The 22,785-nt window shown below is 49.9% G+C and overlaps 1 protein-coding gene across 1 annotated transcript in view; it reads left to right on the forward strand.

Annotated features, from left to right (window-relative positions):
* The window catches only part of LOC119399360 (multiple epidermal growth factor-like domains protein 9), a 166,682-nt gene that overhangs the window by 108,259 nt on the left and 35,638 nt on the right, over positions 1–22,785 (forward strand). Inside the window, exons 3-4 of the mRNA XM_037666178.2 lie at positions 4,526–4,729; positions 13,574–13,981. Coding sequence (XP_037522106.1) covers positions 4,526–4,729; positions 13,574–13,981 — 612 coding nt within the window. The remainder of the gene's footprint in view (positions 1–4,525; positions 4,730–13,573; positions 13,982–22,785) is intronic.

Consider the following 22,785-nt stretch of genomic DNA (forward strand, 5'->3'; position numbering starts at 1 on the left):
CATTTTGGAAATGATCCCGATGACGTGAGAGAGTCCGACTACAATTAATCACTCGTAATCAAACTAGCTGCAATAAACAAAGAACCTTCCGTGCATCAAGAGACGTAATGAAATGCTGCTTGTTCGTTTCTGTTTGATTCATGGAAAAAAGAACCTCTTTGGCGTTGCCATGGTGAACGGTGCGTGTGGTTCAAAGGTTCCGTTTTCGCCAAACGGCGCTTCGCCCGGCGCCCTGCTTCGCTCACGCGGTCGCGTCTCAGTGGTAGTTTTGGTATCGCGTACTGCCGCGTGTGTTTTGCGCGCTCGTGAAAGTCGCTCTGACAGAAAGTTCGACAAAAAGGCCGCGTGCATGTGATGTTGCCGGATGCCCGATTGGTGCACGCCGCCAGTGCACGCCGCCGCGCAGTAAAGGCGGGCAACATTGGGCGCGGCAATAGTGACGTGAGAAAGACCGCTTTCGGGCGGGTGACTTGAAGTGCGCTAACGCGATGCGGACCACTAAAACGTAATTTTACTTCAAAATAAGCACTTCCTTGGCACAAAAGTAGAAGTACAAGGTTTCTGGACCGCTGTTTCAACAATCAACGTCGACTTAATATTTTCCTTTAGTGTCCCTAAAGCGATTTCTCTCTCCTTTCGTTCCAGCGAGCGCGCTAAAAGCTACGGGGGGTGGATGATAAGAGGGCAAGAAGCTACGTCCGTTCGCCAACGCGCGTCATGAGCACTTCTTGTTTTCTTCGAACGCGCGGCTTACTTTCAGTGTGATCGTGAGCGAGCGCGGGGGCACGTCGCGGCGGCCGCGGTAACTGTATGCAGCTCACAATGCTCAAGTCAGCCAGTGGCCGTGGACTTTGGGTTTTATGACATCATTTGTCGAGAGAAGAGCGAGCGATTTCTGGCTGACTTTGAGAATTAATTGTAAATTCCAGGCCGCGTACAGCGCTATAATGTTTGGCTCACGTGCTCTCAGAAGCCTCGACTACCGATCGGCTGCGCATGCTCAAAAAGTGTTGCAGGGCCCCGTTAAGGTCCAACACAGCTGCAAGTACTTCTGTGGAGACAAGTTTCACCTTTGTGTTATGAGCGATTCTATAAAAGAGAGATCAATATTCTTTTCTTTTCTTTTCTTTTCTTTATAAGTCTGATACCCGTGCTTGCTTTTACGCGCAACCGGGTCTTAGAATGAAGAAAGGTGGCATGGGCAAGATGAAACTATATGTTCAACTATCTTAGAACGGTGAAAGGTAGCATAAACCAGATGAAGCTAACAGCGAACACCGTGGCGGAAGAAACGCGCTGTACGATGCGCACATCCCGTCCTTGTAAAGGCTAGCCTGAGGTGCGGGAGCAGGACCTTAGCGAGGAGAGCTCGCAAAGGATCCTTTGCTGGCGCCGTCGTTGTCGCGGCTGAACCGCTCCATGCACACACACACACACACACACAGATGCCTAGCTCACAGGCCAAACAGAGAAAGAGAGCCGCGCCAGATCCATTGAGCCGCGGCGCCGAGGGTTATTGTGGCGCGCGCACGGGGGCCTCGATTAGGGGCTTCCCGAAGCGCCGCTACTCACGACGGCCGCTTGACGAATGACCCTTTTTTTCGGACGACCGCCCGCGCACGCCGCGCGATTGGCCCTAATGAGCCGCATCCGAGGGCGCTGCCACGGCACAACCCGCGTGCTCCACCTCTTCAGGCCTATGTCGTGTATACTTTGTTAACGTGGTCCTTGCGCCCGCTGTACATGCACAGAGCGCTGATCCAGGCGCGGGGAGCCCACCGAGGTCCGATTAATTTCGTGTTTACGCATGTAACGCATTTTGGATCGCGCACTTACTTTCCCATGGAAATACTTGCGGCACACCAATACGCCTTGGGAAATCGTCCGCTTTACTTACGCTGAACATAATACGATGCGCCGTTGGCTTTTCGTTTCGGCGTTTCTTAGTACCTGGTGGCTTGCGGTGTGTCGGACTGACGGGATCGTGCGTATAGCCGCTGCCTCGGCCAGCTAGCACTAACTAGAACCCTCCTCCTGAGGGGTTCTATTGACATTACTCATTACGGAACATAATATTCGTTTTTGAGCCCACAAAAGAGCGTCGCCAATTGCTCAACACGTTCGATCTTGATTGCAATTGACGGCTAAGTTTAAGCAAGAAAAAAAAGGAAAGATCGAAGAGGAAGAGTAAAATAGCGTTATTATAAATAAAGAAAGCAAGCGCAAGATGGTTCAGTGTACCAGAATGTTTTCCGCAACGTCTCGGGTGACATTCGAGTAAATCATTGGCATTCGTCACCGGCATTCGCTTCTTACCAGGGCACCCCTCGGCCTTCGGTATGCGAATTGGCTGCTGACAGCAGAACACTCCTCGCGCGAACAGATTTCTCGCTCCGCTAGCGCCGGAGACACTGGCGCCGTTCGCTGCGAGGTGCAGCCAGGTCGCTACCTCTCGGTCGGGAGAAATGTGTCCCTTTCTTTCCCACCCACTGCGGCGCTCTAGCAGAGCGCCCATATGGCTGCTGGGGGATTCTAGAGACCGGCCAAAGCGGATATCGGCACGCGGCTTCAATCGAGGCTTCCGTGGCGGCACCTCTGGGGACGCTTTGATGGGCGCTATACGCGGGCGGCCGGGTGTAGCCACCGCGCAAGGAGAGAAGAGAAGGAGAAGCTTCAGCCGATTTCGGGGGCCATAAACTTCTGACACGAATTCCCCGTATCGGTTGCGACTCGAGCTCTTGCGAGTCCCGATATAGGAAAATCCAGCCGCGGCCCGACTGCCCGCGCGGCCGAGCAAACAGGCGCGCGCCGCTCGCACTTGGGGAGCGCTGCACAGTCAGCCGCGGCCTGCGCGCCGGTGAATCATACTCTGCGGAGTTACACGAGCGAAAAGGAGAAAAAAAAAATATGAAGGAACAGGCCGTAAAATATAGGGGCCGGAAAGATTTGTAGGTGTATATGGCAGAATAATGGAAGTGGGCCACGGGTGGCTTGTTGCAGTACAGTAAGGAGAAGAGTGCAAAGAAAACATTGAGGCGTGACCGACGAGAAAAGAAGCAGTCTGCGGGGAACAGCAACAGAGGTGGGTTTGATAAGAATAAAAGGAGGGCAAGATACGTGCAGTAAGTGCTGCTAGTTCTTGCTTTCTTTTTTTTATTTTTTGATAAACAGCCCTTATTCTGCCATAAAAGGGTTGTTCTTAGAAAAAAGGAAGCCTGGGAAAGTTGGAATGACAAGAAAAACAGAAAAACAAGACGAGAGAGAGAGGCGCGCGTGCTCTGTGTCGCTGGGAGAGCAGCGCACACTCCCATAGCCTCGCTTTCGCTCTCGAGTGTCCCTTCCTCTTTGTCCCCTACGTCCGTTCAACCGTCCGCGCGGCGCCACTGCATTCTCGAAAGCCGTTCGATGAAGCGGGCTTAAGAGATGGGGTTTGTTTCTTTTTACTTTCTCTGCTTCCTTGGACGCTTACGCTGGCCTTTTATTCCCGCTAAAGCGACTTATCTCCTCTTGTTCGCGCCTGCGCTTCATATTTTGGAGAGAGCGGCCTCGTCTCGTCTTTCCACTCTAATCTCGGAAGGCCGCAACACCCATCACTTGCGCTCGAGGATGTCCTCTGCATGGGAAAGCAACACATGCAAGCTCGGGTTTGCCTCTGCTGTGTCTTGCCTCGCGTGGGCGGTTCCATGTTTGCTTATGTACGCTCGTCTTCGCCTCCTTCCATTACGCGAAATGGGTTCGGCAGGACGGCTGTCGAGAGGATAAATCTCGCTCTCTTTTCGCGCTTCCTTTATTCTTCTCGAGGTGGCGAGAAACTAAACGCGAATGAAGCCCGCAGCGTCCAAAACACCGGCAGCAACATCTCGTACTTACTTCACCGTGTCGCACTTCATCCAAACCGAGTGGTGCAAGCATGACGCCTAGAAATAGAGAATCACGTTACGAGCGGCGCATGCTGCTGTATATATCTCGTGTCGGCAATGAAAGATTTAGGAAATGTGGTCGATTTAACGATTGATCACAAGCAGAAAGTTTTTTTTATCGCTCTGGACGCTGTATCCAGGAGTATATGCCTATATGTATAGCTATTTCATGCACTCGTATGCTTTAATAAAAGTCAAATTTTTAATTTTGCACGTTTATTACAAGCACACATACAAACAAACGCAGGAACCTACATAAAGGGTGGTTGAACACCCCCCCCCCCCCCTCGCCCTCTCCACGAGAAGATTTTCTGGCTACGACTCTGATAGTTACTGTACATACTCGTGCTCAGCAAGAAACACCGAAGCTTCGTACTTTTCAAGACGAAATACCGTTATCTTGAGCAATATTTCGTCAAACTGCATAAAAAAAAAAGCTTTGCTGTTTTCCTTACTATTTCTTTTCTGACATAAGCAGTACTTCTCAAAGGTGAAACTAGCGAGAGTCCTTTCTGTGTGTCCATCCTTATCCTCCGCGTTTTCGCATGTATTGTACGCAAACAGTTTCCCGCCAGGGGATGTGCATGGACGTGTCTGTGGCGCAGGCGAGGAGAAGGCACTGATGCTGCCCGCGGTGATCCAGTCCAAGCTGGTGACGCGGCTGCGCGAGGGCACCGAGTACGCCGTGGTCCTCGCGGCCGTCTACCCGAACGTGCAGACCGCGGCCGCACCCAAGCTCACCGTGCGCACCGCCCTGCCCGTCGCCGAACTGCCCGTCGGCGACGACTCCTACCTGGACAATAAAATCCGTGAGTGCACTCTTCCTGCCAGCCCGACACCGAAACATCGTCATTCACTCCATTCGAGAGTAAACTTCTATTTATTTATTTATTTATTTATTTATTTATTTATTTATTTATTTATTTATTTATTTATTTATTTATATCATTTAACGACCTTACAGGCCGGCAGTTGCGGCATTGGGTAATGGGCAGAACGCATTTCCTATCTATCTGGGGGAGAGTTGTGTAAGCGTGCCGTCCCTATACAACTAACTGATAAAGAGATGGCGTACCTACGCATGTGTAGTGGATGACGTCTGCGTCGGAGAGCATAAATGTATGTGCAATTTTTCCAGTAAAGATTGTTGCAAGTTCAGCGCTCGTCGTCGTCGTTCGTGTTGCGTCCGTTGTGTGTGTTTTTTGCGCTGCAGTGTGCCAGAATTATGTACCAACAAGTATACCCTTAATGAAAGTGTGCTCGACACTTCAATTTAAGGGTTCGTTTCTTTCTTTCTTTTTGTTTGTTTGTTTGTTTGTTTGTTTGTTTGTTTGTTTGTTTGTTTGTTTGTTTGTTTGTTTGTTTGTTTGTTTGTTTGTTTGTTTGAGAAGCTGTTGTAAGCGGGGAGTGCTTGTTCAGTATTGGTGGTCTTGAAAGGTGGTGCTGTAGTCGCACCTCACGTTTGTCGCCAACCGGGATCCGACGGCGCGGATCACGAGCAGTGCAAGGGACAAAATGCCGCTGTCACTGGGGGGGCCGATCGGGCGAGCGCCGGAACGAGCCAACATCGCGAGAGCTCGCCCTCCTTCTCTCCCTCCCCCTTTCCTCACTCCCTGAGCTGCCCGGAGGTTAAGCCTACGCGAGATGCCATGCGCGTCCCTGCTCCATTTCTCCCGCCTTGATGCCAGCGGGAGCCGTTGAAGGTGCGCCGTTGAAGGTGCGCCAATGACACGAAGAAAAGGCTACCGCTCTTGTGTGCGACCGTATACCTGAGCCAAGAAAGGCTTCTCGGCCGGAGCCGTCTAGGCGAGCGTGCACTCCTAAAGAAAGGCTAGCGTCGCGTTTTATAGCGCACTTAAAACGGGAAAGATGACGCGTAAATCTCTTCCTGTAAGAGCACGCAATAAGCGACATTCTTTCGTCCGCGGCGCATTGCGGAATACAAGACATTAAAAAAAACAGTTTCGTTCGCTAGATAACTGCGGGCTTTTAAAAGCTTGCGGTCACAGAAACCGTTCTTTTTCTACTACATTTTTTTGTTCTTGCGCATCGCGAAACATCTTTTTGCGAAGGTTGGAGACGCCAAGTCGTTGAACGTTGAATCTAGGCAGCCGAAAAGCAGAGCTGTGAATGCCGAAACAATATTTCACAAGAAAGTGACATCCACGTGGCACTGGCAAACATAAAGCAATTTTAAGAGTTCACAGACCAAGTCGTGCACATTGGTGAAAAAAAAAAAAAATCACGTCCGACATTCAAAGACACTGCTTGGAAGAATAAAGACAAGTATGGCTTTCGTTTTGCATCAGTATTAACCGATCTCGTGCTCCGCGCACGAAACTGCTCCGAGTTTCAGAAGCACGTGCGTGTTTTTCTTTATTTTTTCTCAAAAGTACGCATTATCTTTTTATGGAAATAATAATACTATATCGAGTGTCATGTGTGGCGTCTGTGAGAGAAACACTAAACGCAGCGTCTGCTATGACTATCTTTCTGCGAAATCAGCAAGCTTTCTTTCGCAGATAGTAGGCGTTTGCTCTATATTACAGGAATTGTTGCGTATTCAACCGATGCTTCTTCAGTGGCTCAGGCGTCAGCCAGATTCTTGTGTCTTTTTCTAGTATATTCTATGCTGACATACTGCTTCATCTGAAGCGCGCACGCCGGCAGCTGTCGCGTCCTAGATTTGCGCTGCGAGCGCCCGTCTGTAGTGCGACACATCCCTAGCGCGACCTGTGGCGCCTCTCATACGTGGCAGGCCCAAGGGAGGCCTGGAGTTGCGTGCGCTTGTTTTTCTCGACGCGGACGGTTGCATTCATTTTAAGAAAATACTTCAACCGGCAAAGCCGCAGTGTCGCAGTAGATCCAGAGACACCGTGTACTTCAGCCACTTTCAACAACGCAGGCGCTGCTTGACTGCTTTGCGCTGCACCCCAACACTCTCCCCAGAGAAAGCAGCACGCTTAGCGGCTCGATACAGCTGGTGCGTGCGGAACGAAACCAAAACCGCAGAAATAAAAGACTTGTCTACAGTTTGATAACTAACACAAAAACCGGCAAGCAGCTAACTCTTTTGGATCCGATCTCGCGTAACTCTACATTTTACGTGTAGCTTTAACTGATTTAACGTCGTAAAGGCCCATATACAGCGGAGCTGAGTAGAAGCCTCAGCGATGAAACGCAAAGTGATGAAAAGCTAGGTGAACATGGGCATGCTTTAGCACTGATGAAACCTCTTCTCCGTTCCACCACCTGCATGTCTCCAACCTGCAACTCGCCTCCCCCCTCAACTCGCCTCCGCTATACGATGCTATAATCTCCCTCCTCCTTTCCCTCCACCTCACTCCTTCCATTTTCCACCTCATACCATACATAGCTATGCTATGCTATATCTTATCCCCTCCTGCTTTCTCTCCTCCTCATCTTAACTTCCCTTTCCCACCCCCTTGTTATACTTACTTTTCATGGCTATGCTATGCTTTTACCCTCTCCCCCTCTCTTCACCTTCCTCCTCACCCTCACATACCTTTCCCACCCTTTAGGCATTCTATACGATACATGGCTATGCTATGCTGCACCCTCTTCCCCTCTTTCTTTCCATAATTCTCGCCCTCACTTCTCTATGCTTTTAGCCACTCCCCTCACATCACTCCTGTTCACTCTCATTTTTTTTTCACGCACTTGCTATACTACCCTCCTCGCACTCCTCCTCACACTCACATCATTCCTACTCACCCTCACTTTCCTTTCCAGCCCCATAGCTACACTATAATATACATGGCTATGCAATGCCGTACTTTATCCCCCTCCTCCTTTCCATCATCACCACCCTCACTTCTCTATGCTTTTACCCTCTCCATTCATCCTCACCCTCACATCACTCCTCCTCACTCTCACTTCCCTTTACCACCCCCTTGCTACACTGTACTATACATGACTATGCCATGCTCTACCCTCCCTACCACCTCCTTCTCATCCTCCTCACCCTCACTTCCCTTTCTCGCCCCTTCCTCCTCCCCGCATCTATTAGCAGCTTCTCCGTCCTACTACATGCGCCGCTGCTCCTCCGCTTCACCACCTGCCTCCAACCTTCAACTCGCCTCTCTCCTCCACTCGCCTCAGCTGTACTATACTAAATCCTCTTTCCATCCTCCTCACCCTCACTTCTCTTTCCCACCCCTTGCTATACTATACTGTACATGACTATGCCATGTTTTTCCCTCTCCCCTCCTCCTCACCCTCGTTCGCTAGGCTGCACACGATACTTCAGTATGGCACGTTCTTGGGCTTGTTAGTTCATAGATGCAGCAGACAAGTTTAAACATCGCGAAGACAACACGTAAGAACACAGAAACACGCACACACACGAAGCGCATCGCATGTGCGCGCGTTTCTGTGTCCTTACGTGTTGTCTTCGCGCAGTTAAACTTGCCTGCTGAATCTATCAACCAGCTAGCCCAACAAAATGCCATAGTTATGCGCCGCGTGTGTGTCCGTGTTTCTGTGTTCTTACGTGTTGTCTTCTTCGCGCAGTTAAACTTGCCTGCTGAATCTATCAACCAGCTAGCCCAACAACATGCCATACTTATGCGCCGCGTGTGTGTGCGTGTTTCTGTGTTCTTACGTGTTGTCTTCTTCGCGCAGTTAAACTTGCCTGCTGAATCTATCAACCAGCTAGCCCAACAACATGCCATACTTATGCGCCGCGTGTGTGTGCGTGTTTCTGTGTTCTTGCGTGTTGTCTTCTTCGCGCAGTTAAACTTGCCTGCTGAATCTATCAACCAGCTAGCCCAACAACATGCCATAGTTATGCGCCGCGTGTGTGTGCGTGTTTCTGTGTTCTTACGTGTTGTCTTCTTCGCGCAGTTAAACTTGCCTGCTGAATCTATCAACCAGCTAGCCCAACAATATGTCATACTTATGCGCCGCGTGTGTGTGCGTGTTTCTGTGTTCTTGCATGTTGTCTTCTTCGCGCAGTTAAACTTGCCTGCTGGACGAAAGTTCGCCCGTTTGAGCTCCACTTTAACAGCTCCGCTGTAAAACGCTGGTGGATGAGAATACGCCCACTCCAGGGAGGAAAGCGGAGCGGTTTCCGTGCAGACTGTTATCTCAATGCGAAGCATTGAGAGCACAGCGCGTAGGAGGGTATACGAGCCGTTTGGAGATGTCTGCCGAGATGGCGCGCGTGCCAGCGCTCAGCACCGCGCCCTTATGATCAAAGTTCACACTTGCTGCTGGAGCAACGCAGCCCCCTCCCCCATGCTCCTGCGCCCGAGGAAAGACGGGTGGGGCGTTTCCTCGCTGCGGCAGGCCTCGCACGTGGGATGATGTTATTGCATGCGCCCTCCGTGCGACGGAAATTGCCGGCAATACTGTATAGGCGTTGCTTATATCGTTCGCGGGTGATGTCTCGCGTTATCAGGCGCATTCTTGGGAAAGGGGAGGCGTCAGCGGGACACTACTGCTCAGGTCCCCGTCATGGCGCGTACGGACCGTGCGCCTCGCCGCTGCCCAACTAAAGAGAAGGAAACGCGATCGTAGTGGGGTTTAACGTATCTGTAAACGTTGGTGGCGCCCGCGCAACCTTACTGTTACAGTCACTGTATATGCTACATTTACCTAAAGATAGCATATGGGTAACGCCAGAGTGGTAACCCTAGAGCCACCTCTGGTACAATCGCGTAAACACGCCCACCTCACTGTGGTCCCCGCATAAAGGAGAAGCCAGATTACAAGAGACGCGAGCGCCATGCGGTAAAAATAACTTATCAGGACATGCGACACTGACGACCATTCGCTCAGACGGCACAAGTAACACAGGTAGTATACACTTGTGACGTGTTCGAGTGAGCAGTGTTTGTCGTTATTTTGATCTCGGTATTTCCAGTTTCGCGTTTTAAGCAAAACTAGAAGCAAACTGCAAACCGTGACGAGATGTTTGCATTCATTCCTCATGACGGAAGGAAAACGCAAAAAACTTGGAGGACGCTTGAGCTTCGCTTTCAAGAGTTGAACGCGATAGCGTAATCGTGCCATGTTCGTATCGCCTTCCTAATCGCTAGCCTAACTTCGCTTCTCGGTGGACACCTAAACCGTGCCGCAAGGAAAGCCAAAGTGCGGATGCTCGCTGGCTCCTATATCCATGCATGCGGTGCGACGGAACACAGAAAGCGCGCCCGTTGGCGCCCATGGGCCCTTTGCGCCATCTCGCGAGATTTCTGTCAAGCCGCTGAAGAGCCTCCTAGATGTGCGTACCACCAACGCTAAATGGCGTATATAAATACGTCGAACCCCCCAATAACGAAATCGCCGGGAAAGCGATTTTTTTTTGTTCTCGTGAGAATTTCGTTGTCGCGAAAATAGAGAAATGCGCACGCCAATTACTTCGCACAACATGCTGTGCCGCGCTTTGAATCGGCTTAGCCATCCGCCACTCGCCTTGAAGTGGTTGTGCTCGAGAATGCACGCGAATTCAATAGCCTTCTGCTGCAGAAGGCTTCCGGACAAGGGTATCATGTTGGGTCTCTTTTTGGCACGCTTTTTAATAGGAGGCGGCATCCTTCCGAAAGACCAAACAACACTGGACGTAAACAAAGTGCGGGAGATCTCGGCGTGCACAAAGAGAGACGCGCGGCAGCAAGCAGTTAGGCAGTCTACAGAATGTCTGTCGGCATGAGTATGACGTCAATTTTGTGAGTGTCGTCATTTGACGTCATGTGCCGAAGTAGTTGCCTACAGAGGCGTTAGCAAAAAACTGTTCTCAGCGAAAAAAAAAAGTCGTCTTGTTGCTATCACCATCATCGGACCGATCGTAAACAGCAATGGTCGCACCGATGCTTGTTAGCGGAAATGTTTGTGCCCGACTCGTCGAATGAGCGGTGCTGCAATTTTCAAACTTCTGGCTTTCCAACTAGCTCATGGGTTGCAAAAAAATTTGCGGATCACTACCTGAAAATTCCGTTATTGCGGGAGTGCTTTTCAAAATATCTTCGCTGTCGAGAGGGGACAAATGCATTGAACTCTATATGGACGTTCGCCGGGAACGCCAAATTTCATCGTTCCCGCGAGAATTTCGTTCTTGGGGGCTTTGGTTATTGAGCGGTTCAACTGTAGCTCGCCTTCAACAAGCTGGAGGATGTATGCGTGGTGGCCGAGCGAGCAAACGCTTCGCGCCACGGAGCGCGGGGTCGCAGGTTCGAATCGCGGTCCCACTCTAAACGAAGATATTCTACAGTTTCTTTATTTGCATCTACCTCGAATTTTCTCTCACAGACAACGCTGATTTTTCACTCGCAACCAATGACGACGCAGCCGACCCCACCGACAACGGAATTTCTGCGACACGAGCTCTTTAAAGGCACGTTCACACCGAACGCGTGTATTGCTAGCGGGCAAGCGTATTTTCAAAGCGGAGAGGCAGCGAGGGCGCGCGGCTGTTCAGACCGACCGCGTTGCCTTCTGCCCGCTCCGCCGCGGGGGCGGAGAAATGCACCGTGGCGGCACTACGCGATACTGCGCGCTCGCGTCTCGGGCCCTCATTGGCTATTGCCAAAGCGGCCAACTTTTCCGCGCGGAGAAAATCGGTCCAGGAGCGATCCGGGCAAGCCGCCGCGGGTTTTCCGCTTTTGCGGATAATCCGCGTCCGCTTTCCGGATCCGCGCTCGGTGTGAACGTGTCTTTACGCTATCGCCTTAACAGAGATCAGTTGTGCAAACATGGCAAAAATTCGGGAGTTCTCCGATCCCATCATTCTTGATCGTCGAAGCCTGTCTCCTTGAGGCTTAGCGATAGTGCACCGCATTAGGTAGCCATTAAAAATCGACATGGAAGCAACATTCAGTTTCCCACAGATGACAGAAACATGCAAGAATTGTGGTGTGTAATAGCTCTCCTGGTATTCTTTATTCCGGACTCCTACGTGCTATGCATCTTTTCTTCCTAAGTATTGCTCGCTTATTTTAGCAGTTGAGCATTACTTTTTGTATTCAGTTATAATTGTTACGTGTAGCGAGTGCAAGTGCGATGTATTTAAACAGAAACAGAGTTGACGAACACACAGGGGAGACCAGCCAGGCTGTGTTGATTATACGTCGTCTTTTGAGTGGTTGCATTCTCTTTCTTCCTTATTATCACAGTAACAGTATATGTGCTAGAATAAGTTTATTATCATTGTTACTATTAAGCCAAACTGTGGTTCGACCGGTTCTCCCTGGTAAACCATTTGCGCAAGAGCCCGAGAAACAACCGCTGTTCGTCCAACGCCCCGTTCGATAGCCCCGACAGTGGTTCGTCCGGAAAAGCAATAATCACCGGTCCATTGCCCGCGGCTAGGCGCGGAATGACGCTGTGAAGGCTCAATGGGGCGTCGCGTGGCCACCTCGCTGTGTCCCGGTTCGCCTTAGCCGATGATCGAATTATTGTCTTTCGCACGCGGAATCCAGGAACTCCGCTGCCGCCAGACACAGCGGCGAAGACATACTGCGCTAACGGAGTGTTTCTGTCTGATGTTTGTAGTGGCGCGTAATGCCCGCAAGTGCAGGTTGTACTCGGTTTTGTATCATTATTGTTCGTGCTCGCGTACTTGCACTTTCATAGAACCCACTCTACCTCTATATTGTGGGTGTGTAGGTCCTAAGGAGGGGTGCGTGCGTTTTGCTACACTGTGTTGAATATAGGGGGTTTTAAGTATACATGTCATAGATATACGAGCTGTCCCGACTTGTGTTAGCCAAAAATAATAGTAATGAGAATCTGGCACAATATATGGTCATGATAGCTAGTTCGGGCATCTGTCTTCTTCTCCCAGCGCAATTGTTGTGTGCTAACTACTTGTCTATGAATAAAGAAATTAAAAATGAAATTATAGTTTCGCCGCAAGGGCGAAGCAATGAGTGCAATAGCGACAAATTGGAATGTTACACGAAGTAAGGCTGCGGCTAACTCCTTTAGGATCTGATCTCGCGCAACTTTACGAAAGCGAATACGGCCGCTCCAGGGAGCAAAGCTGTTTTCGTGCTGTCTGTCGTCTCAACACGAAGTAAGCGGAGCGAGCGCAACACTTATACGAGCCTGTCGAGATAACGCGCGCGCCAGCTCTCGCGACCGCGCCCTTATGATCAATGTTCGCAGTTACTGCAGGGGGCTGCTCGAGCGACGCAGCCTCCACACCCTCCACCGGTGCCCCTTCATGCTCCTTCCCACTACGAAAGACGGGCGGGGCGTTTCTTATCGGCTTGAGGAGCCATCGATGGCAGGCCTCGAACGCGGGGCGATGTTACCGCATATGCCATTCGTGCGTCGGAGATAGCCGGCTCATTTCATCTCTCCTTCATCCGCGTTCGTCCCCAGCGCTCGCGCGCTTTTACTGTCGTGTAGAACATACGTTGCGCGGGACATCTATTTGGGCTTTGTACGAAACATGACGGCGACGGCAAAAACACGCCGATAGTGTTCATATAATTGCTATCGCAATAATAAACGAACAGCGTGGCTAACGCTAGCTGCGACACCCTATATATATACGCTGCCTTGCGATTGGTATCAAAATACGAGGAGAGATGGATAGAATGAATACGCATAGGTTGGCGTGTCCGTTTCTGTGGTCTTTAGTCGTAAACGGATAGTTTCAAGGATCACCGTCTTTTGCCGTGCAGAGTGCAACTGCAGCGAGGAAGGCATGGTGGCGTGCACGCGGTCGGCGCTGCAGGACGTGGCGTGCAGTTGCTTCCCGAGCTACTCGGGCCGCTGGTGCGAGTCGTGCGCCAGCGGCTTTTTCCGAGTGGGCAAGCGGTGCGCCGCCTGCCCCTGCAGCAACGCCACATCGACCGGCGAGTGCGAGGCAGGTACCGGAAGCGAAAGCGTCTCGTGCCGCTCCTGCCTGCCGGGACATCGGGGACCCCTGTGCTCAGCCTGCGCGGCAGGCTACCACTGGAAGGGCGACCGCTGCGAGCCCATCAGCTGCCTCAGCTTTGCCATGTGCGCCCGCGAGCCTGACAACCCTGGCTGCCGGGACTGCCATCTCGTCCAGAACAGTCTGCCACCGGTCGCTCAGAAGAGCTCAGGTACGTGCGCTACGTCCACTAGAAAATGTTTTACGTGCAGTAATGCACGATTGTAGACCACTGCACGCCTTTAAGGCGCAGCCCCATAGAGTAAATCGTGCAGTTCTCACGCGCTGTGGAAGTCGGTGAAAGTGGAGCTTAGATTAAGGAGCCAGAAAAAGTGCGCATCATGACAAGAAACGCGCGACGCATCTTGAAAAAGAAAGCGCCTCGTAGCATTCATTCGCGGTGGCGTACCTTGAGCAAATACAAGGTTTATTCGAGACTCAGTATTTTCGACCGGGTCATTTTGGGTCATACCCTCAGTTTCGTTATGCATCGCGCAACTCGGCCCTTGACGCATATACCTTGATAACCGAAAGCGTTATCCCTGGTATTTTGCGAAGGTAGCGAGCTTGACACAGTGCCAGAAACGCTGTCAGCCCTATACGCTGCCTTCTATAGTGCGAACCTTCACGAAAGTGATCGTGTTCCCAACACCGACGTCTTTTCCCGACGAGACGAGTAATGATAACGGAGATTCACCAAATCACGAAGAGATAGGTAAACTTCACTCTAAAATCCGTTTTCAAAGTTGGCTTCTCCGCAATAGGAACTCTTTTGTGGTGGAGTTTGCTTAGATGATGGAGACCAAACCAAGGTGAAAAACACACCAGTGACGTTTCGGGACCCGTACGAGTGGGTTCCTTGATCACACTTTATCATTGATCAAGTGTGATGAATAATCAAGTGTGATCATTGATTCCTTGATCACCTTGATTCTTTGATAACCGAAACGTCTCGTATGTTTTTTTTTTTTTACCTTTACTTGTTCAGTGGCCGGAACTTCTCGTGTTACCTGACCAGTCGAACTTTCGTCAAACTCTTAACTTCATAGCTTGGCGGATAATAAGAAAGAACTACACTTCTTCGTATTCATGTGGCACGTCGGCAGGATAACCGGTGGTCATTAAGGGTAACTGACTGGATTCCAAGAGATGGCAAACGCGTGAGGGGGAGACAGAAAATTAGGTGGGTAGATGAGATTAAGAAGTTTGCAGGTACAACGTGGCAGCAGAAAGCACAGGACCGGGTTGATTGGCGGAACATGGGAGAGGTCTTTGCCCTGCGGTGGGCGTAGACAGGCTGATGATGATGATGATGACACTTCTTCGTTCGACTATTCGCTTATCTGTAATGGCTATATTGAACGTAAGTTGAACCGATACTCGTGCCGTATTAACTGTAATGGTAGTTGCAAATAGGTGCAAAGAAGGTGCATTAGCCGCAATCACACCTAAGCAATGTCACCGGTCCTGAGTCCAAGACAGCCACTATGAGAGCGTATGCCTGAATAAGCAGAGAAACAAACTTTTTTTAAAGAATAAGCGTCCGGTGTGCGTTCATCGTGGTGAAATCTGATGGAGTTTGAAATCGTACCCTAACAATATGTCGAACAAAAGGCGGTGACATGGCGAACGAGAGCACATGCGAAAGGGCTCAACGCCGTTGTCCGCAATACTTAGACCTATAGTTAGCAAGAAATACCTCCTTGAAAGCAGGCTGTAAGTCAGCAGCGAGCAATGCACTGCAGTGAGTGTTTCTGTAATACTGACACACACACACACACACACACACACACACACACACACACACACACACACACACACACACACACACACACACACACACACACACACACACACACACACACACACACAGGGTATATGTGCTGTTCAGTGTTTATCAGTGTATACTGGATTAGCATGTCAGGCGAACAGCCAAGCTAACAGCTCCAGTGTCTCATTAACCCCTGTGTTGGAACTTCGTCTTCATCAGCCTAGCAGACGCCGTTAATCATCATCGTGATTGCTCTTCACGAGCTGCCGCTCGCTCGAGGGCACCAAGCCATCTTTTCTTTCTTCATGTTCCATTAAAGTGTTCGTTCGGACGTGCCGTCTGTTCTTCTAAACGACAGTCTGGTAGTCGGCGGACCTTGAGGTCCACCACATGGTGCCGAAACCCGGTATCTTCCGAACGACGCCTCATCGATTCAAGGTGTCGCGTTGCGACCCCTGAGCCTTTGGCGAAGAGTTCCCGGCTGCCGACTGACCCATGGAACGGCTACTCCGACGACGCAAGTGCTTGCGCTTGCAACTGGATGGCATCGTCCAAGAAGCGGAAGGCCTCCTACGAGAACCAGAGCTGTCATCATCACAGGTCAGCGTTTCAATTGACCGAATCAACGCGATCTACGCACAGATAACGAAGATCGATGAAAGCCTAATAGACGAGACGCCTGACGAGCTGATCGAGGCAGAGATGACAGACGCGAGCAATTATGGGGACAAGATTGTCACATTGACGGCAAAGCTTCGCTTTGCGATTCTGGACAACCAGTCGTCTCAAGCCTCGCGCCCGACGACGAGCCAAGCCTTGACGACGACGAGCCAAGCTTCCGTCAGTTTCAGGTCGAGACTGCCGCAACTAGAACTGCAGAAATTCGACGGCAACCGACAAAAATGGCATCGATTTTGGATGCAGTTCTCGACGGCAGTGCACAACAACGACGACCTTAGCGCTGCCGAGAAATTCAACTATTTGAGTACGCTTGTCACTGGAACTGCCGCTGCAGCGATTTCCGGACTCCAGGCAACGGGGGAGTGCTATGAAGACGCGATAGATATCCTCAAGAAACGCTTCGGGGACGAGAGGATTATCGTTCAGGAACATCTTCGAAGCCTCTTAGATCTCAGGCCAGTCTTGTCGTCTTCTAGCACCACCGAACTTCGAGACCTCTACGACGAAGTGCAAGTACATGTCAGGAGTCTCAAAGCGCTTGGAACAAGCCCCAATACATACTGCTCCATGCTACGGGAGATTCTCTTGCGAGTCATACCATCCGACTTGGTGCTCAAGTATCATGAACTTCACAAGCCGACGACAACTGCGGTATCAACGATGCAAGCGCAAAGGGACCCACAGGACAGGACGACAGAAATCGAGAAAGAGCTGCAAGATCTTCTGGAGTTCCTCCAACATCAGCTTCATTGCAGAGAAACTCTGGCGGCGTGTGCGTCCCCAAGACCTGAAATCCCTCAACCAACTGGAGAGATGCCGCGACGAGTAAGGCATCGTACTATGTCGTCAGCAGCGTCTCTGCAAAGTGTGCTGGGGAAGCCTGATCCATGTCTATTTTGTAAGTCGACGAAGCATCGTGCCGAAGTCTGCGACGACGAAACGAATTTGGCGGTCAAGAAGCAGATTCTCGCCAAGGCCGGGCGATGCTTTCGTTGTCTCAAGCAAGGTCACATGGCAAGAGACTGCAGGGGACGACAAAAATGCGACAGATGCTCTCGACGACATGCAACATCCATGTGTGACCCGGACTTCCGGAAGAAGGCAAACGAGGCTTCTGCGACAGCAGTCAATCTCCTCTCGGAACAAGCGAGCCCTGTTATATTATTACAGTCCTTGACAGCCAAGATAGCAGGCACGATGTCTTCAAGGTACTACAGGGTACTCTTCGATGGAGGGAGTCAGCAGAGCTTCATCACCATCGAAGCATCTCGCCAACTTGGCTGCCAGCTGTAGCAAGAAGAAACGGTGACAGTTGGAGTTTTCGGAGGTCACAAGACGCAGAAAACAATGAGAAGAGTCCGTGTCAGCATTTTCGAAGAAGCCAAGAAGGAACCGATTGTAATCGACGCTTTAGAAGTAGAGGACATCTGTAGCGAGCACATTCCAATTCCAAGCGAAGAAGTCACAAGGAAGATGGAACAAACTGGATTGGACACGCGAGCCCTTCGTCTAAAAGGAGAAAACGAAAACTCCATTTCCTTGCTCGTTGGGTCCGACTACTACTGGCGTTTTGTGACCGGTGATGTGAGAAGTGTGTGCACTAGATGGAAAGATCTAAAGGCTGTGCACACTAAACTAGGATGGACTGTGCAAGGTCCACTACCTATCTCAGGAAAAATGATTCACTGCTCAACCGCCGTAGTACTTCGAACCTGCATTGAAAAAGACACGGTTTCAGATGCTCTCACGCAATTTTGGAATCTGGAAAGTATCGGCGTCAAAGATGAAGAAAGCATCTCAGACAGCGAACAGACACTACAAGAATTCGAACGAAATATAACTACAAAGGACGGTCGTTATCAAGTTCGACTTCCTTGGAAGAAAACTGTAGAACTTGAAGACAATTTCTCTGTGGCCACTAAACGCCTTGGAAATTTGATGCGCAAGCTCATGAAGGACCACAGCCTTCTGGAAAAATATGACAAGACCATACGTGTATATCTGGAAGAAGGTTCAGCAGAACGAGTTTCCAGTTCAAGTTACACACGTGATCACCGACCGTACTACATGCCGCATCGAGCCGTGATCAAGGAAGACCGGACTACAACAAAGATTCGCATCGTTTTTGACGCGTCCTCCCATGAACGCGGAGCGAAATCACTGAACGACAACTTGGAATCCGGTCCGAACCTAAACCCCGACGTAGCCACACTCCTCTTGCGTTTCCGGAGATACAAGGTGGCTATGACAGCAGATGTGGAAAAGGCGTTCCTTCAGATTGGTCTACATGAAGAGGACAGAGATTCCCTCCGATTCCTCTGGTTCGCCAATTCTCCCGAGGCAAATCAACCATTACCAGAAGAAGAAATCTGGAGAATGACCAGAGTGCCGTTTGGAGCAACTTCAAGCCCTTTTCTTCTGATGGCCACCCTGCAACACCATTTCCGGTGCGCCGAAAACCGCTACAAATCGACGGCTCTCCTGCTTCAGAAATCCATGTACATGGATGACCTTCTGATAGGAGCCGACACAACACAAGATGCTATTAGGATGCATGAAGAAATAGTGAAAATATTCAAGGATGCATCTATGAACATCAGGAAGTGGAAAAGCAATGACCCTGCAGTGACTGCCTGTTTTCAAGATTCCATCGTAACACAAGACCAACCCCTTTGTACGCCGCCAGGAATGCTGAAAGTTCTTGGGATGTCTTGGAACACGGAGAATGACAGCTTCTGTTTCCATCCTATGAGCATCTTGCACTTTATTTCGCAGCATGAAGTGACCAAGCGTTTTGCTCTACAAGCTGTGGCAAGGTTTTATGACCCGTTAGGTCTCATGTCTCCCTTTCTTGTGAGAGCGAAGATATTTCTGCAAGACCTTTGGAAAGCTAATCTAGAGTGGGATGAACCGTTACCATCCCATTTGGCGGGCGCATGGTTAAAATGGAGTCAAGAAGTAACGCATCTCCAAGACATCCACGTTCCTAGGTTTCTGGGAGCCGGAATGCGAAGGCCGATTTTTGAGACGTACCTACACATTTTTGCCGACGCTAGCGAATCGGCATACGGAGCAGTAGCGTACGCTTCCATGTTTGATTCGAAGGGCGAAGCTTGTAGTGCAATCCTGTTTGCGAAGACGAGGGTTGCGCCAATCAAAACAATAACCCTGGCTCGACTTGAGTTGATGTCTGCTCTGCTGGCAGCACGCATTTACCGTTACCTTTCAAGCAACTCTGACCTACATTTCAAGAAGGTAACAATTTGGTCCGACTCACAAATTACGCTCTGCTGGATTCGGAAGGAACCAACGACATGGAAGGCATTCGTCAGAAATCGGGTGGCTGAAATCCAAAAACTTACAGATCTCTCGTTTTGGCGTTTCTGCCCAGGCAAGGAAAATCCCGCAGACTTATTGACAAGAGGTATATCAGCTGAGAAACTACATCAGACAGAACTGTGGTGGCATGGATCAAAATGGAGGACCGATCCCTCAAGATGGCCAGAAGACTCCTGTCAAGACATGCGAGGAGAAGTACCAGAATGTGCTTCCACAACTATGACTCATGCTGTAAGCGCGAAACCACCATCAGAACGACTAATTGACACGGAGCGGTTCAGCTCCCGCGTCAGACTTCTGCGAGTCACAGCGTGGGTGTTGAGATACACGAAGAAGCTTAAAAGAGTGCCCATATCATCACAGGAGCTTCTGACAGAAGAACTACAAGAAGCTGAATTGTATCTGATACGGGCCGAGCAAAAGATACACTTTGACGATGAAATGACGCACCTTTCGGAAAACAAGCCTGTTAAATCGCTAAGCCAAGTTAGACATCTACGGCTTCTATTGGACAATGGTGGACTGATTCGTGTACAAGGTCGTGCTCTCAGCCAGAGCGTAAACTACGGAGCTCAGAATCTGATCCTTTTACCAAGAGACAGTTATTTCACAACGCTGACTATCCGAGAAGCCCATACGAAGGTTCTTCATTGTGGCGTGCGAGATACGCTTATACAGATTCGTGAACGATTTTGGGTTCCACAGGCCAGACAACTAGTCAAGAAAGTCATACGCCAATGCCTGGTGTGTCAGCGAATGCAAGCAAAGCCAGTTCAGCAAGAAACACCTTCTTTACCAAGTGACAGATGTACGAAGGCCGAACCTTTTCTCGTAACAGGAATTGACTTTGCTGGACCATTATACGTCAGAGGAAGTGAACATCAGAGTGCTTATATTGCACTATTCACTTGTGGTGTCACGCGGGCGATCCACTTAGAGTTGGTCGAAGACATGACTACGGAAAACTTTCTGTGTGCCTTCAGAAGATTTATTTCGAGAAGAGGAATTTGTAGAACCATATACAGCGACAATGCCCGAACCTTTATGAAAACATCAAAGGTGCTTGAGAAATTGTGGAAGGCTGTTCGACACCCGGATGTAATCTCGTTTTTCGCGGCATCAGAAATTCATTGGAAGTTCCTGTGCCCAAGTGCTCCCTGGTGGGGAGGCTTCTACGAGAGATTAGTACGCTCTATGAAGAACTGCTTGAGAAAAATGCTTGGACGGAGACTTGTAGGTTTCACAGAGCTCAGCACGCTTTTAACAGAAGTAGAGGCAGTGCTGAATTCACGTCCTTTGACATTTGTTTACAATGCTGTTGATGAGCCCTCCCCACTTTGCCCAGCAAGTTTTCTAGTGGGGCGAAGAATTACATCTCTGCCCCCTTATGAAATACCGAAAGATGCTAAAAGCGAAGACCAGCTGAACAGCCTCTTTCAGAAGCGAGAAGAAAGCTTACAAACCTTTTGGAAACGTTGGCAGAAGGAATATTTGGTCGAACTAAGAAACTTCGCCGTCAACAAAGCGAAACGCACTGACTTGCTGAAGGAAGGAAACTTAGTTCTTATCGGCGACAAACAACGCCCTCGGCAAGTTTGGGTGATGGCAAGGATAAGACGACTACATAACGGACGCGATGGAAAAGTTCGCTCCTGTTCTCTCCAGTTGCCGGGCGGAGCAGAAATCAACCGCCCTGTTCAAATGCTCTACCCACTGGAAGTCGAGTGACGCCATCTGTTGGGCGCGGGAAGATGTTGGAACTTCGTCTTCATCAGCCTAGCAGACGCCGTTAATCATCATCGTGATTGCTCTTCACGAGCTGCCGCTCGCTCGAGGGCACCAAGCCATCTTTTCTTTCCTCATGTTCCATTAAAGTGTTCGTTCGGACGTGCCGTCTGTTCTTCTAAACGACAGTCTGGTAGTCGGCGGACCTTGAGGTCCACCACACCCTGTATTCAGAAACGCTCCTTCACTTGAACTTGACTTGCCACCGCCTTCAACGCGTTTCGACCGCGCTGCCTTGAGGCTGTGACAAGGCAGAACGAACGCGTTTCGAACGCGCTGCCCAAGGTGGTGGCAAGTCAAGTTCTAGTCGAGGAGCGTTTCTGAATACAGGGGTTAGACTCTTCTCTCTCTCTCTCTCTGTGTGTGTGTGTGTGTGTGTGTGTGTGTGTGTGTGTGTGTGTGTGTGTGTGTGTGTGCGTGCGTGCGTGTGTGTGTGTGTGTGTGTGTGTGTGTGTGTGTGTGTGTGTGTGTGTGTGTGTGTGTGTGTGTGTGTGTGTGTGTGTGTGTGTGTGTGTGTGTGATAATGTCTCGGACTTTAAAGTAAAGCCTCAGAATTTAATTAATTTAGTACGGCGCGATGTTTCCACGTCCGATAGGCGCGTTCCTCGTGTGGTGGGGTTAGGTGGCAAATGGTAAAACACTATTGCGATTACGCATGCGTACTCTACATACTGAACTCTAGCCACGCTGGATAATAAGAAAGAACTCTTATTCAAGAAATATATGCTTTGGGTACAGAAATTAACTATTTTGTACAGTTGGGTTCACAAACAGTGTTAGTCGTAGATTTCTCGTCGTTTCAAAAAAGTAGAGCTTTCAAACTTAGTAATGAATGGAGCTTATTGTAAAGAGGCACGTACCTAAAAAAGCTTGTGCGCACTTCTTTTTTGTGTGTGTATGTTCCCGAAAGAGTTTTCTTACTCGTGTTATCGTCTGACTCTACGGCTAAAGCATTTGCCGCAAATAAAGATGCATCAGAGCACGTTGTTGCAACTTCCGAGGAACAAGCTGTTGCGCTCGTGAGTGGCGCAAGAGCTCGAGATCCAGATTGGCTTGCCTGTGTGCCTGAATGTAAAGGATGAGTTTTCTACCGTATTGAAGCCTTTAAGTTCTCCGCCGAAGGCGTTTGTCTCTTCACACGTTCTTTCGCCTGCTGTCTAAACCTCAGTAATCAGCCAGCTCATTGACGCCTCTGCTGCACAATTCTCGCATGCATTGCAGACAGCGTTAGTACCAGAGACTATTTCGTGTTGAAGACTGTGCTTGGCTTCGCGCAGTCAAGAGCTGGAACGTAAGGCTTTGAGTTCGCACTAATTGTTTTTACATTCACTCACCGTCTTCTCTAATAATACGTTCGCAACTGGGCTTAGCCTCATTAACCTCCCTGGCAATTCCTTATC

Source organism: Rhipicephalus sanguineus, chromosome 1, assembly GCF_013339695.2.
Source record: "Rhipicephalus sanguineus isolate Rsan-2018 chromosome 1, BIME_Rsan_1.4, whole genome shotgun sequence".
Lineage (NCBI taxonomy): Eukaryota > Metazoa > Arthropoda > Arachnida > Ixodida > Ixodidae > Rhipicephalus > Rhipicephalus sanguineus.